Source organism: Rhea pennata, chromosome 5 (genome assembly GCF_028389875.1).
Source record: "Rhea pennata isolate bPtePen1 chromosome 5, bPtePen1.pri, whole genome shotgun sequence".
In the NCBI taxonomy this organism is placed as follows: Eukaryota; Metazoa; Chordata; class Aves; order Rheiformes; family Rheidae; genus Rhea; species Rhea pennata.
In genome coordinates, this window is record NC_084667.1 from 51,663,910 (window position 1) to 51,679,792 (window position 15,883).

Below are 15,883 nucleotides of genomic sequence, written 5' to 3' on the forward strand. Positions count from 1 at the left end.
CAAAAATTTTTGAAGATAGAATTTTTTTGGCAAAAATAAATGCATCTTCAGTTCAGAATTTAAACATATTCTAATATTTTTCTATGTCTTTTTAATACATGCTTTATGCTCATTTTAAACAATTTAATTTTCTTTAGAGGCAATGTGACTGTATACTGTAGGAATTTTTCATTATCAAATAACATAATAAAAGCTCTGCTTTTCTCTTTCTTTTGATTTATTCATATTTTGTTCTTTTTGCAGCGGTACAAAAGCACAGCTCCTTCAGCTCCACCTGCTGTCTCAATTCAAATCTTAAACTGCAAGCTTACAGATTTCCTGTGTTTCCTTATTTCTTGAAAAAAAAATCACATACTAAAAACTATTGCACTCTCAGTTTCCAGGATTACAAAGACATGCTGATTTCAACTGCTAGGCTCTGTACATGCACAATTTCTTTAATAACAGAGGCTGCTTAAACATACTGAACTTGTCTGCATGAACAGCTTTCCATTCAATTGGATAACTACGAAAGAGAAACCATAAAAAGCAATACAAGCTTTCTATCCATTTATTTTTCTCTTTCAGAGTAACATATAAGCCCAGAAAATTATAGTATACAATTCTCCTTTTCTAGAGTGACTCCTGTAATACAGTGCCGCCTATTCATTGATCTTTGATTTGGTGATTTATGTGCTACCAATACAGGCTGTAAAGCCACCTAAGCACACAAAAAGGTAATCTTAAAAACAAAACAAAACACACAAACTAACAAATAATATTTGTTATAATAATAACAAATCCATAACATAACTTTCTATGTCAGTTCACTATTTCTAGATTAGGTATTCATACGTGGTTGCTCTCTTGAAAAAATCCAAGTAAAGTGCTCAGTCTATTTTTGCCTAAATAAAAGATTTACAATTAAGGGTGTAGTTTAATGAGTATTTTTTGGCATCACTGCTAGAACAAACAGACCCAGCCTTCACAGCACCCTTCAACTGGATCAATACAAATGTTAGTGAAGTCATGTGGCAAAGAGGATCAGGGAATTTATTGTTAAAAATAAACAATTTTTTGCCATATTATTTTTTTACATGAATTAGTTCTTCAGTACGATTTGCCACATGGCCCCATAAACAGATATGCCGGTACCATTGAGAGGGCAGCACAAGGATAGGAAAAAACAAGCAGAACTATATAAATGGAAGGGTTGTCGCAGAAAGAAATGTTTATTGAATTGTGGTGTAAGACTCCAGTATTCACCCAGCTAAACAGTGGAACAGTATCAAAAAACTGATAAACCCTTTCTAATTACTTAACGATCTGAACACTGAAAATTACTAATTACTTCTCTGTATCATTTCCACTAATTATATTATGTTGCTATTAAGAAACACCACTTTGAGAAGCCAGAATAAATTCAAAAGTGAATTCCAAACTAAGCTAAATACAAAACCATTGTAAGTATTCCAAAACTAAAGGAAATCATATGATTCTCTTTAATAGCCCTGGGCAGCTCATTTGTCAGTAATCTACACCATGTTCTTCAAAACTCTTCAGAGACTAAGCTATTGATTTATTAAAGTTATGAATGAAAAAGGAGTAGAAATACTGACAGCTCAGTGCTTGCATATTACCTGAATTTTCTGGTTGCACAGAAGACATTACTGAGGTAGATTATTTTGTTTGTTTTCGTTACAAAAGTGATTGGTCTGAACTCCTACATGATTTCTACTTTGTATTAATAGTTTGTGATTTAATGACTTAACTAAATTCTGATATCATAATATTACATATTATACTGCAAAATCATCTGTGGCTTTTAAGAAAGAAAAGATTTTATTTTAATTTTACAAAAACTCTTCCTTGTCAGGTAAATTAGATATATCAGAGGTCCTAACAAAATCCTAATCAAGAGCCCAGTCTTAACCTCAGTATGTTTAAACAAATGTGCTTAATTTTAGACAAATTGGAGTCTAACTGCACAAAAAAGTCATAATATGTAAAATTATTTTTTTGAGAATCAGCATCCAAATTTGTGATTTCCTTGAAACAAAGAAAGACGTTTCTGTTTCAACAGAAACAAAGACAGGAAATGAAGCATTTCCTGAAGAGTAGTTTGATCAAAATTCATACGGTAAAACTTTGTAAAATATTAAATTTTTAAAAGACAGAGATTTAAAAAAATGGGAAATGAAACAATAAAATATTTGCATCATCCAATTTCTCCTACAACCATCCTGAAACTAGTACGTTTCTGTTTGATGTTACGTACTGCATAGCTCCTTTGCTGTCTTTTATTAGGATCTTAATTCACATTTTTTTCTGATAGGAACATGGGAGTGACACATTTTGATTAATGTGTTACCAAGATTCACTAACATGTTTGTACCAAAAAAAAAAAAAATCTAAATGAGGTGAGGAAAGTAAAACTGTAATCTTCAGAACTGAACTAGTTGCTAACCAAGAGATTACTGGAAAAGGTCTTTGACTAATTTATTAAACAGAATGGGAACCTAGGTCCAAGAAGGGACAGAGGTTCACCGGGGGGGTTATTTAAACTCCTTTTTAAAATGACTGAGTACATGCTTCTGAGTCCAAACTCTTGTACCTACATTGTTAGAATACAAGACTGTATACCCTTGTAGCGCCGAGATAACTGACATGGGAGGAGATGACATGTTAGCAGGCCTTAGTGCAAAACTAAGCATACCCTTTTCTGGAGATGGACCAGCCAGCAAACATGCTGTGGTCAGTTAGGCTAACACCACACAACCTATTTGGCCTGCAGCACTTTTCACATAGACTGTACTGGGCAGACAAAGAGACTAGGGAGTCACTTTCAGACAGCTTTAGTAAGATACGCCAGAAGAGCAGCTGGAATTTATAAGCAGTCCTGAGCTCAGGCTGCCGTTCTGTATTCTGGATGCCAAGCCACTGGCACCTCCTTCAGCAGCAGATGCCAAGCCACCAGTGTCCTGATACGAACATACAGAGCTGGTCAGAGAAAACGCTGGACACGCTTTTTAGCCTGGCACAGTTTAGCTTTCTAAGTACAGTGTAGACAGCGTTTTTGTGTAGATCTAAATGTTGCACCGAGTACTCAGAGTGAAATTTTGGCTGGGACAATGACATGAAAACATTTGAATGAGATGAATTTCGAGGTTATTTCTGATACAGTTTAGGTCAGCCAACACATTTTTCTACTTTAAACTATTATTCCTGCAGTACCCTTTGTTTGAAGCATTTGAGACTTAAATATACATTTAGAAAGAAGAATGGTTACTGATATAGGAGAACATTTTAGATCAGTTCAATCTCTTTAGGTGCAAAGGGGACCACTGAACCAAACTTTTAGAAGAAAAAAAAAATATCTCCCACTAACATGATCCCACAATGCTGTTGATTTCCAGAAATGAACATAGATGATAGGTGTATTAGATGAACATACAGTTTAAGTCCAAAAATCAGGTTTATCTCAGGTTTTATCTCAGGTTTATTTACATTTTCATTCTTTCCTCGTTACCTGTCTCAGCAGGCTTAATTTTAAACAGTAGCAAGCTTCAAATCACTAAGAATAACCATATGAAAATAGTATTTTATGAAAATAGTATTTTATAAAAAATGAGAATAGAATTTTGTTAAATTTCATCACATGATTTTGAAAAATCAAGTGGAGTACAATGTGATTCAAATTCTTATTTACATTTCTTCCAGTAAAGAGTTTTTTGGTGACATCTTGTGGGAAAAGTTAGTATTACTTTTTATTAAAAGAACACAAACCTGAGCTACAAAAAAATGACCTATCAAGCAACTTACCAATTTACTAAAAATGCAGGTAATGCTAAACAACTGCCATTTCTACTAACAAATATATGTTAATTTGTACTGTGATTTAGGAAACAATTTTGCCTTAATTAGTAACATAGAAACACCATTTCCTGTTTCTTGGAAAAGTACTGTGTCAAGACTGGGTTTAGTGACTTCCAAAGAAATACAAGTGCCACTACTGTAGCCTTGATTTTAGTCATTTTGACAAAGTAAGACTGCCATCAAAATACTCAAGAGCTGGATACTAATCAATCAAAAATTAATTCCTGCATTTGGTTCCTATCTGGTACATGGAGAAAGTTATGTTTCTCAGAATTGGATTAAAACCACCAAAATGCTGAAGACAACTCTTGCAAGGCCTAACCAACAGTGAAACACAAATGATGTGGATGTGCCACACCTCCCAGTTAATATACATTAGTCAAATCTGTAACAAAAAGTGTCTGCCTACCCACTCTCTCTCAGAATTTCAAAGTGAGTAGTCAGTCACTGGAGAAAGTAATAGTTCCTGGAACTGGGACCACTCAAGGAGCTAGCAAAACCACAAGACCACAGAATCAGTCTGGGAACTATCATTAGTTAGTTTTTGTGCAGCTGCACGGACAGAATGGTCTACAGCCAGGTAGTCACAGCCTCGCCTTGAGACTGCAGATATGACGTGACACCTTTTCAGGAAGAAATATCTAAACTTGAATCCCAGGGAGTCCTTCACTTTTATTCTCTTCCCAAGCAGGAGGTGACTTACAGCACAAATTCTTGTTTGAATGCTGTAAGCGTGCTTTGAGTGCTCCGACTGGAAGAAACATTCAGAGAATTTAAACAGAAGAACAAGCTAATTCTCAGAAACTGACTACACTCAGATATAAGCCAGACAGACTAATACAGTTCAGAGCCTGTCCAGGAACCAAGCTTTAATGTGTAGAGAGATTAATACCAAATGCAAGGCTTGCCTACACTTCAGGGTCCAGTTTAGGATGAGGTCTACCATTCAGTGTAGTATCTAGGGTGAGGGCGAGCTGAGTATTTCCATGTTCCGAATTCAACAGACTCAATTTACTCAGTTTAGAAGCCTCAATGATTTTTAGATCTGGCTCTAACTCATTTGGAAAATGTTTACCCACAGCTGAAACACATCAAAAATAACTACTTTTACACTTCAATAAAAGTGTAATTTTTTTTAATGTTTTTTAACATTAACATTTAACTGATGTGTTCTTTATGCTCTGAGACCATTCACACTACTACAGTTGAAACACAGCTTACAGAACTGCATTAAGCCATGTGATTTACCCTTTATTTTCCTGTAAGTATGGTTTATTCAAGAATCTAGACGTACTCCTGTTTAACAAACCTAGTGTAGTCCACTCCAATCAGTACAGACAAGTCTGTAAAGAGTGTTCTCAATGAATCATCTATATATGCTGAATCTTCAAAACATAAAAGATAAAAATATATACCTTTGAGGGTTTGTAACCAAACATTACTACAGCAACTTTAAAGTCCTTTCTGCTTAAATAGCTTTTGTTATCTTCATCACATGCTTCAAAAACCTATAAAAAATTTATGTTAAAAAGGAATAAATCTGACCTGAAATATTTTTTTTTAACTTAGAATAACAGTTAAAGGGAAAATAAAACAGATATTTACAAAATGAGCTATGCTATTTAAAACAAACTACAGAAGATTACTCCTATTTCAGTCAGAAACCTTGCCTTAAACGAGCTTAAACCACTATGTTTAGTCCATTTAATTTTGATTTTTTAATAAGTTACAATATAGTAATAATTGAACAAATATATTCTATTTTTGTGTTTTATGCATTTTATGCACTTATGCCTTTTGCATATATATTCTGTACCACTATACCTGGTACAGAATTCTAGAAACCAAATGACACTACATTTTGTTTCTACCAGACCTTTTCCTTTTTTTTTTTTTTTTCTTGTTTTCTTTTCTTGAAAGAGGCCAGGCATATTTGGTTCTCACTAAAGTCATTTTACCAATAGGAAAAGCCAGCAATTTTTCTCAGCTATTTTTAGAAGAAAATACACTTTCCATACACTATACCTAGATTAAGTACGTAATACACAGAAATACCTAATTCTCCTAAGAGGCTCTCAGTCTCAAAAGAGCTTCAGCAAGCATTGATAAACCATTAAATGCTTTCACATTTATCTTGTAGCATCCAACAGCATATCTGTAATTTGTTTCAGGAAAAAGCATTACATGCAGCATTATATTAGAACTCTGCAGAAGAGTACTACGGAAATTACACGAACAAATTTCATTAAGATGTTGCTAGGTGTAGCTCGCTGATTTTACTACACTCCGATATGTTTGCATTATTTGTTAACTGCAGTCACAAGCAGGTAATAAACTAGAATAATGAGACCCAAATGCTCTGACAGTTCGTTTTGTTAGCTAGAGCCAGCTTTGATGTGGCCTGTGCTCTTACTTTGATTAATTTTACACCTGTCTTCCTCCCACTCCCTTCTTGAGTTTGTCACGCAGTTAACTCGTTAGCAGGATGCTTCAGACACAGTAATTAACGCTGAGCTGAATGAATGATTACGCAAACGCTACACCTGCCCTAATTTGATATTAGGGCCGCATACAGAGTGACCAGGTTAATTCCGATCACCAGGACGCGGCAGCAGCCGTGAGAGAGCTGCCAGCTCCCCTTTAACGCCCCTCGATACCCCCAGCCCCTTCGAGGGCGCGGAAAAGCTCTTGGGGAGTCACCGGGGGGACGGAGGGGCGCAGCGGTGCGCCGCCGCGGAGGGCGAAGGCCCCCTCAGAGCCCGCCGCCGCCGGCCGCCCTCCCCCGCGCACCCGCCGCCGGCGAGGAGGCGAGCGGGACGCGGCCCGGCCCGGCCCAGGGGCCCCCACGGGACCCGCCGCGCGCGCGCTCCCGCAGCACGTCCGCAGCGAGCGCCGGTCCCCACCCGCCCGCGGCCGCCGCGCGCTGCTTAGCAACCCGCGCGCCGCCATCGGCTCCCGCCGGCGCGTGCTGGCGGAGGCCCGAAGCGCGCCACTGGCTGGCAGGGGGCGGCGCAGGTGGAGCCGGGCCGCCGCCTGCTCTTATCAGCATGGGGCCGCGCGCGCGGGCGCTAGGGCCTGGGGGAAGCTGCCGCCCTCCCGGAACGGGAAGGGGCGGGCGCTGGCGCTGGCTGCACGCGGCGTGTTGGCCGGCGGCTGAGGTGCGCGGCGCGGCGCGGCTCGCGAGGGGCGTACGGGGTTGCCGCGCGCGCGCGCCCGCCCGAGGGTGGGAGCGGCCGTTGGGGCTCCTCGTGCCGCGGCCTCGGCGGGCGGGCGGCTCCCGCGCGCTCCGCCGGCCCCGCCCCGCGCGGCTTAGGCGCCGCCTCCTGGCGGGCGCCCCTGGGCCCGGCGGCGGCGCGGCGGGGCCTCGCCGGGGGCAGCGCGGGCTGGCGCTGGGGCGGGCGGAGGCGGAGGTGGAGGAGGAGGAGGAGGAGGAGGAGGAGGAGGAGGAGGAGGAGGAGGAGGGAGGCCGGTCCCCGGGGACGGCTGGAAGGGTTGGGGGGGGGCTCGGGCTAGGTTACTGCAGGCCGCGGAGCAATTTCGTTTCTAAACTGAGCTCACTTGCTTGTCCAGAACAATAACTTTTCGGTTTCTTGCTGTGGGTGGAGTGTTAGTAGTCTGCTACAGCTGTGTTTCATTTCTTCCTTCTGTGTCTCTACAGTATAGTGAGCTGCTCCTACTAATTAAACTTGGTGTAACAAATATTTATGTGGTGAAAGTCAATCATTTTATTTTTTTTTATGCCTCTTGTGCTTGTACTCCTAGCTCGTCTTGAGTATGCAGATTTACATGCTGTTTCTTGTGTGATGGTCACTTACATTATGAGTGTTTCTTCATCTCCTGGGTGCAAAAACAAACTTAGTCAGAAGTCTGGAGATCTTGTCAAATAAGTAAATCGTAAGGGTCATAGGGATGAGTGAAAGGATGCTAGGAAAGAAAATGGCCTTGAGTACAATAAGCATGGTACAAATTAGTGGGATTTTTTTTTCCTTTCCTCCCCTCTCTACCCCTCACCCCCACTCCCCTCAGGAACATGCTTCAGGAAGGAGCACATGGAAAATGGACAGTATCTAGCAGTGATGAAAGTACTGAAGAAAATTCTGATAATGAGAAACCATCTACATCTTCGTTATTGCATGCTGCACGTGGCAGAACAAGTGGTCCGCAATATCCATGCTCTGAGGCTAGGAAAGCTGCTCACAAGAGAAAGGCCTCTCCCCTGAAGTTTAGTGACACAAGTTTTCCTGCGGAAATACGTCCAGCTGAGAAACAGAGACCCAGCCAAGAAGGCTTAGGTTGGTGTCTTTCTAGTAGTGATGAAGAGCCTGAAGATCAGGAAACACAAATGCAGAAAGAAACAGTGAAAGAGGAGAAGAATGATGCACCCAAAGAGCATTCTCTGAATTTTCACAAAGAAAATGAACTCTCAGAGAACCTGAAGGCGGAGGAGTATTGTGAAGCCCAGGATACCTGGGATTTGTTGAATGGAGGCAACCCTTTCAGATTTTTCCTTACTAAAGTCAGAGGGATCAAACAGAGTTATAATTCTGGAGCCCTACACATAAAAGGTGAACAAGCAAGTTGTACAGAAATGGGCTTTTGAGAGACTTACGGGCAAGAGAATGTGGGGGGGAGGTTAGTGCATTATTCCTTGATGTAACTGAGGCTTCAAGTTCTAAATGTGCAGGTTGTAAGTATTGGTTCTGTTATCTTCACCTTTTTCTTCTAGAAGTATAGTGTATGGCATAAACCTGTTGATACTGTTTTTCTTAACTTCTGAGTTACGCTGCACAAACTTACTGTTCACTTATCCAAGGCAGATCATATGATGCTTATTGCTGCTTACCACATGATTTCATTTGGGGAAGTGCACGTCCCTTTGTCATCGTAAAGGGACGCTTTGCTCAGGTGCCTGACACCCTCGCATGTTGGTGGTTTGCACTTGTCTTTATGCTGCTGATTGGTTTGGATCTAATAATTTCTTGTTACTTCATACTGTACAAGGTATCATTTCTAGAGTTCTGCTGCTGGAATTTGTGGTCCCTCTTCAATGCAATTGGAAGTAAGCATAAAGCAGGGTGCAGTCTACAGTGTACAATAGCAGTGTTGCAAGAATACTTTATCACTGAAGTAGCTCATCTGAAGGTGGGAAAAGCTCTGCACACCTACAGACATCCACTCTTCTAGAAAAGAAATCTCATGCATCACAAGACAGAATCAAAAGCAAGCATTAGAAGAGAATTTGTGCACAGAAGTCTAGTGAAATGGAGTATAAATTTCTGTAGTGTTGTGAGAACAAATGATTGAAGACCCATACAGTTACGACTATTTCTTTACCCGATATGCTCCGTATGAGCATTTGTTATAGAGGACAACCTGATGTCAGAGTTATCAGTTGCATTGTGCTGTACATCTTTTTCTACCTTGTGAATGTATTGTGGGTTTTGAGCTTTCTTCCCTTCTTAGAGTGCTTATCTTCCTAGGTGATCCCTTCAACTAAGGGAGAGACTGTTTTTTTTTTTAACTGGCCAAACTGGATTTTTGTACAGAAAGGGCATAAAATATGGTGTCTATGCTAGAACATACATGCAGAATGTCTTTTCAAGAAGCTGCTGTTCTTTAGTTACTGAGGTTTAAAGTTCTTGAGTTGTTTAGTGTTTTTTGTTCCCAACAGTAAAATAGACCAAGGATACGCATTGCCATTTATCGATCTGTATCCCTCTTTGTTATGGTGTGCATTACCATCTGCCCTCAGCCTGAGTTAATCAGAAAGTTCTGACTTGGACAAAACTGTGAGCAGTTCACCTTTCCCCCTCAAAACGAGGGGGAAGAAAAATACAGGAAAAAGGGGAGACTGGGGGCTTCTGTCTGTACAGCCTCCAACAGACGAGCGTTAACTATACTCTTATTGCTTTTACCCATCACTCTTCCTTAAGCAATCTCTCTAGAGGAAAAAGTAGTTTCTGTTCTCTGTATCCTATTGTCCTAATGAGTTTTTAACTTGATTTTCTGCTTTGAGAGGGGTTACTCTTTTTAGAACTGTAAGACCTGAATTGCTTTACAGCAGCAGTAACTTGAATATTCAAACCATTAGATTTAATCATGAATGTCTGTGTTCCACCAAGCCTGTGCACAGTGTGGCACTTGCGTTGGAGTAGTTGTAAACTGTTCAAGATGTGAAATGCTTACTTTTTTTAAATAACTCTGTTGTGCTTTAATATTTTTAATAGATATTTTGTCTCCTCTTTTTGGGACTCTCCTATCTTCTGCTCAGGTGAGTTTTCCTTTTGCTGAGTCAATTTCACTTCCTAATGTAACTCTGACCTCGAGCCTGTTATTCCATGTTTGTGGTATCTGACTGATAACTAGCTTCTGCTAAAATACAGTTAGTGTTCCTACTGTTTTGAACTATGTAACAACTTACTGAAATAGAAGAAATTGTCCAATGTCCTACTTTGAATTAGGGCAGGTATTATTAAACTGGTTTCCCTTGCCTGTTTTCTGGGAATGGGTAGCTGAAAAATGCATATTTATGTACATGTAGATGATGGTGGAAATGAGTAGTATACAGTGTGATCCGGGATGATATTTTTATTACTGCATGGCAGCTCTAGCTATTATGTGCAGTATAAACATAGGACAAAGAAATGGTTCTTGCACCAAAGCTTTTAAATTATGCATACATGACTCCTTTGTCTGTATGTTTAACTATAAATACTAATATTCGGTATTGAATAATTTAAATTCATCCTTGAATTATTAAAGGAAATATTAAAGAAACCATATGAAGTTCAAAAATATACCTGTTTTTAAAACATGCTGTTTGCAGTTCCGTAGTACTTGTTCATATGTTATGAGTAATATTGATCAGTACCTCTGTATAGAAAATGTTTTTAACTGTAGTCACTGCTTTGACAAACTCTACTTTTTCTTTTTCTTATGTGCAAGTTTAATTACTGTATAGATGTGGAATGGCTTGTAAGACAGTATTCACAGGAATTCAGGTATGTTTATATACACAGATGAAGTGATACTATTTCTCACTCATATACTTCATGCAAGTTTTATAATCGAGTGATAAACACCTGTTTGCACTTGCAAATTATTTTTACAGATTCTGTAGGTGCAGGCTCTTGGTTTTGCTTGTACGCCTTTTCTACAGTTCTAGTTCTTTGTCGATTTCTTGCATCTTTTTGAGACAGTGTTAGCTGCTTAGAGTTCAGTATGGCTGATTTCAGATTTTATTAATAAACTTCTCAAAGGCCCCATTATGGGCCAAAGCAACAATGCACTAAAGAATATTATAGGCAGAACAGCAACTTTTTATGCTGTACAGCTTACAGAGGTAAGAACAAAATAATGCAAGAGAGGAGGGAATATGGGAAGAGCACAAGAAAAACGTGTGAGAATAATCAGAATGATATGGAATGGTTTGAGTTGCTGGATGTTGTCGTGATAACAGTTTTTATTCGTGTTTCTTTGATGCTCCATTATGATAATTGCGACTGTACCACACAGGAAGGGAAGTTTTATTATAGCTGGGTTTCGTGTGGGGGGGTTTCTTTCTCATTTTACTAAAAGTGCAGTAAACTGAGTGAACTTGAAACCATCACAAGAATAAACTTTGCCCTATCCTTTGTCTCCTCTCCCTATTTCCTTCATAACAGATCAATAATTAAATTGACTTACAGGACAATACTGTCTATATCAATACTTGTAAGTGCTAATCTGTCTGGCTCCAGATAAAGCTTTTGATGAGGAGCACTTGTCTGTGTATTAACTAGTTTTTATTTTGGTGTCTGATTTTTCTCCGTACACTTCCTGCTTTTCTTTTCCATCAGTGTTTTCTTCATCTTAGGGGTCTGTATAATGGTCCCTGATTTTTTTTTGAGATAGCTAATAAGCCATACAGATTCTAGTGCCATCATGTTGCTGGGCCATTGGATTTAGGAGACAGAAGCCATAGCTGTGTGGGAGAGTGGTTTGGGCTAGCGGCTAATTCACTGAATGTTTTAAAAATGATCTCCTTTTATTTAAGGAAGAAGCCATTATTGATAGTTCACGGTGAAAAGAGAGAATCCAAAGCTGAACTGCTTGCACAAGCACGCCCTTATGAGAACATTAGCTTTTGTCAGGTAATCAACTTCTGTATCATCTTTCAGTTGAAATTAAGCAATCTGCGTGCTCAAAACCTTGTTATGGATAAAAAGACAACTATTTTATACATGTTATATGGGAACTCAAAAAAACTTACTGTTGTGCTTTAGGCAGGATACTTCTTGGGACTATAAGAACAGATTAGCTGTGTTTCTGGTCTTCTGTGATTACTGTAGGCTCTCACCCACAAAAAGTTTTCAGAGAATAGCTGCCCACAAAAATGCTGCAGGTCTTGTAGAAGGACTGCCTACCTTCTCCACTAATCTATTACACACGAATTCTTGTAGATGAAAAGAAACCCTGTTTATATGCATAGTGAAAAATTTTGTTGTTATTGTTAGTTAATTGTGATCTTAACAGTCTCAAAAGTTATTATTAGATCAAGTATGTGTTATAAGAAAGTACTGTTGGAGCAAGTTTCAACAATACGCTTGAAATCAATATGTATGCACTTGCTAGCATCCGCCACTTTCTGTTACATTCACACTTTTGCTCTTTCTGAGTTGTAAGATAGCTGGTTCCAGCCTGGGGAAGGAAAGTGTTAATGATGAGGTGCCAGTACTCCAGGGTTTTGCTGGGAGAAGTATGTCCTCAGTGCTGGGGGTTTCTTCTTTCCTTTTGGGAGGAGCTTAATGCTGAATTCTTCCTCCTCAGGCAAACTGGTGACACTTAGCACCCCAGAGATGATTGTATCGATGTAAAATTTAGTGAGTTCCGGAGTCCAGAATTTTTAGGGTACATTATGCTATAGTAATGAGGTATTTGCACTAAGTTGTGGACTAGCAACAACTCTTTGATTTGACTGTTGAAATATTGGTTACACTAACAATAAATTCATGGTTTTGCATGCAAGGTATTTTCTTTTCATGCATATCAAGAATTTAAGTGTAATCATCTCTCGTATGATAGCCTTATCTGTCAGGGTAGTTAATAGTCAGATCATAATATTGTGGGGAAAGTGGTATTAGTGATGGCTTTTTTACTCAGCTATACTGCTTCAAAGTCTTCTAGTAGTCTACATGCATTCCATTATCTCAGTACCCTAAAATGAAACTTTAATCTTATGTTCTCTGCTCTCCCAGCCCCCCAATATTAACTTAACACAATGTTGGAACCATCACTGATGAAAGTACTTAACAGCATGTGTAACTCATTTCTGATAATGAAAGCTATAAAGTTTAATTACATTATCATGGTCATGGCCATCCCATGTGTGAAGCTGAAGTACTTCTTTCTAAAGGAAAGACTTTTAAGTGATTTGAAAGTATTACATCTTTTTTTTTTTTTTAATACGTTGCAAATACCGATTTTAATAAGAGGAAAGCTCTGAATAGAAAAAAGCAATTCTGTCTCTGGTTCCTCTGTTGCTTCTTTTCTTTGGAATGTTAGCCATTAAGTTGCTTGTAAGAACTCATACAAATTTCAGAAGACTGTTTCTGAAAATACTACTGGCAAGAGACCAGAAAGTTTGCTGTAGCACTTGCAGCAGCAAAAGTTGCATTGCAAGTTGAAGTATAACTCTTTGGTGATTGGAAAGTATATTTAAAGGCAATAAGAGGAAAAAAGTTGCATATGGTTCATGGTATCTCCACTAGAGAGCAGTGAAATGAAACAAAATGAACATAAAGCACCTTCCTCCCCTTAACATTCCTGCATACAGAAATGCACAGCAGAAGTTTCTAATGATGATTGACTCTTTCATTTTTTAGGCTAAGCTGGATATTGCGTTTGGAACTCACCATACGTAAGTAATTGCTGTGAAGCAGAAAGCTACACTTCTAAAGATGACAGTAGAGTGGGTGTATGCAATTACCATATTTAGAGTAGTAACTAGTGTCTTAATGCCTTAATTTATAGGGTAGGAAGTTAGGTTGTTACTACTTGAAGAGATTATCATGAAGGAAAGGTCTACTGTATGTTGAGATTAAAGCTAAAAGTACCATTTTTTGTTCTACATGGATCTGTTTCATGTATCTGCAAGTTGTTTTAAGACTATAAAACTGGATTTCATAGAAACTGCTGAGTCTTAAACAAATTTCCTTCGTTATCTTGTATCTATTGATTATAGAATTTTTCTAGTTTAAGGAAACAAATCAACTGTTAGCTACATTGGAGATGCACAAGTTTAGACAATTGAAGTCAGTGAACTGCAGATTTTGGTTGTCAGTTACTCATACTACAACTATATGCAGTCTTCAGTCACTGACAGATTGGACAGAACACTGACTTACTGCTCTGTTTTGGCAGTTAACATGGAAAATCTGAAAAAAAAACTGCATTTTTAATTATTTTTCAAAGAAAAGCTTGAGTTGGGTATCATAGAAGTGCCATGAAGGGAATTTTGTAGCTTATAAGCTACAGATGAGAAGAGGCAAATTCTTATCCTGAAACCAAAGGCTTTTACTGTACAAAACATTCCATTTTTTTATCAATTAATCTTTTTCTATAAGTCTTTATAAAAGGCGACATTAAATTAAAGCATAGATCTGAAATGCTCGTTTAAGACGCACTTTATTTGTGATAGACTGCATAGTGACCTTTTCTTCACCTGTTTAGAGAAGAATATAAGCAAGTAGATGTTGGGGGGCGGAATCCACATTTGTAACAATGAATCTGGCTTCTCTGCCAATCCCTCCATGTGAGAGATACTGAGTGTGTTAAAAGTGATCAATTTAACAAATCAGTCTTAAAGCTTCAGCTTATTTTCTCTTGAATAGTATAAGCACCAGCTGTTGTCCTCTCTGTATGCTCCAATTTAAATTTCTTCTTCTACCCTAGTATTTGGGGTTAATAAGTGACAGTGATGGGATTTTGGGAAGTGTACCTCTGAATGCATGTTCTAGTGTAGATGGAATACTGCAAATGGAGATACAACAGAACAGTAAATCAGATGCACTGGAAAATGCGTTCAGAGGTACATTACCCAAAACAACCTGTTTAAATGCTGGAAATCTTTATTTTATATTTAACATTTTTAAACCTTTAGCAATTTAAAGAAGGTGGATAGCAGATTATTTTTGTTCCAAGAGAAGCTTAACAGATTTTTTCTACTACATAAAGATTTAAACTTTATTAATGTTGCATGATGTAAAACTTAATTACATGTCAGCAATTTCTAAGGAAGTGGTGTTTGGTCAGTGTACTCTTATATACCTTTTATATACAAGTATGCTTTTATATACCTTAATGTATTATTTTACATACATGGAAAACTCTTGCTTCTCTGTCATTTCAGTCTGTGCTCAGAACAAATCAAAATTAGCTTCCAGATTTGTTTTGATTGTAGTTAGAGGCCTTGCATGTTGCTTTGCAGTAAGAACAGAAAATCTCTTTAGTGCAAGGTACTTAAATCCTGGTCTGCTAAATTCTAACATTAAAAGCAGACATTTGAGTAAGTCATTGCCTGAATCTGAGTCTGATGTTTACTTAACATTTATCTTGCCTTGAGGCAGCAATGGAAATATGAATATTTTTCCTTATGACTTTAATTCTTGATAATTCTTGATTATTGGTCTGTCTGGCAACCATGCTCTTCCCTCAAGGTCATGTATATGCTGTCTTGACGCAACTGTAAAATTTGTATATGAAAGCTTCGTCACTTATGAATTATTAGTTCATTTTAAGTATCCTGAGAGTAGAAAATAAGGTATAATGTATATGTACACACTATTTTTAAGGAAAATGATGTTATTGCTATATGAAGAAGGTCTTCGAGTTGTGATACATACATCTAATCTTATTGCTGAAGATTGGCACCAGAAAACTCAGGGGTAAGCGCAAACAAATCTCTTGTTTTCCTGCTAATATTTTAGGTAGTGAGCCCATATGCTTTGTTCTGCATATTATTGTATTATATGTTAAAGTTGATCTGAAA

At 38.5% G+C, this 15,883-nt stretch overlaps 2 protein-coding genes across 2 annotated transcripts in view; one reads left to right on the forward strand and one right to left on the reverse strand.

The window, feature by feature from the left end:
- EFCAB11 (EF-hand calcium binding domain 11) overlaps window positions 1-6,804 on the reverse strand; it is a 69,482-nt gene extending 62,678 nt beyond the window's left edge. Inside the window, exons 1-3 of the mRNA XM_062577691.1 lie at window positions 6,556-6,804; window positions 5,261-5,363; window positions 1,620-1,655 (exon numbers count right to left, since the gene is read on the reverse strand). Coding sequence (XP_062433675.1) covers window positions 1,620-1,655; window positions 5,261-5,363; window positions 6,556-6,804 — 388 coding nt within the window. The remainder of the gene's footprint in view (window positions 1-1,619; window positions 1,656-5,260; window positions 5,364-6,555) is intronic.
- Window positions 6,805-6,997: 193 nt separating this feature from the next.
- The window catches only part of TDP1 (tyrosyl-DNA phosphodiesterase 1), a 52,701-nt gene continuing 43,815 nt past the window's right edge, over window positions 6,998-15,883 (forward strand). The window contains exons 1-7 of the mRNA XM_062576595.1: window positions 6,998-7,013; window positions 7,882-8,420; window positions 10,083-10,126; window positions 10,801-10,856; window positions 11,891-11,987; window positions 13,719-13,753; window positions 15,687-15,779. Coding sequence (XP_062432579.1) covers window positions 7,886-8,420; window positions 10,083-10,126; window positions 10,801-10,856; window positions 11,891-11,987; window positions 13,719-13,753; window positions 15,687-15,779 — 860 coding nt within the window. The 5' untranslated portion in view covers window positions 6,998-7,013; window positions 7,882-7,885. The remainder of the gene's footprint in view (window positions 7,014-7,881; window positions 8,421-10,082; window positions 10,127-10,800; window positions 10,857-11,890; window positions 11,988-13,718; window positions 13,754-15,686; window positions 15,780-15,883) is intronic.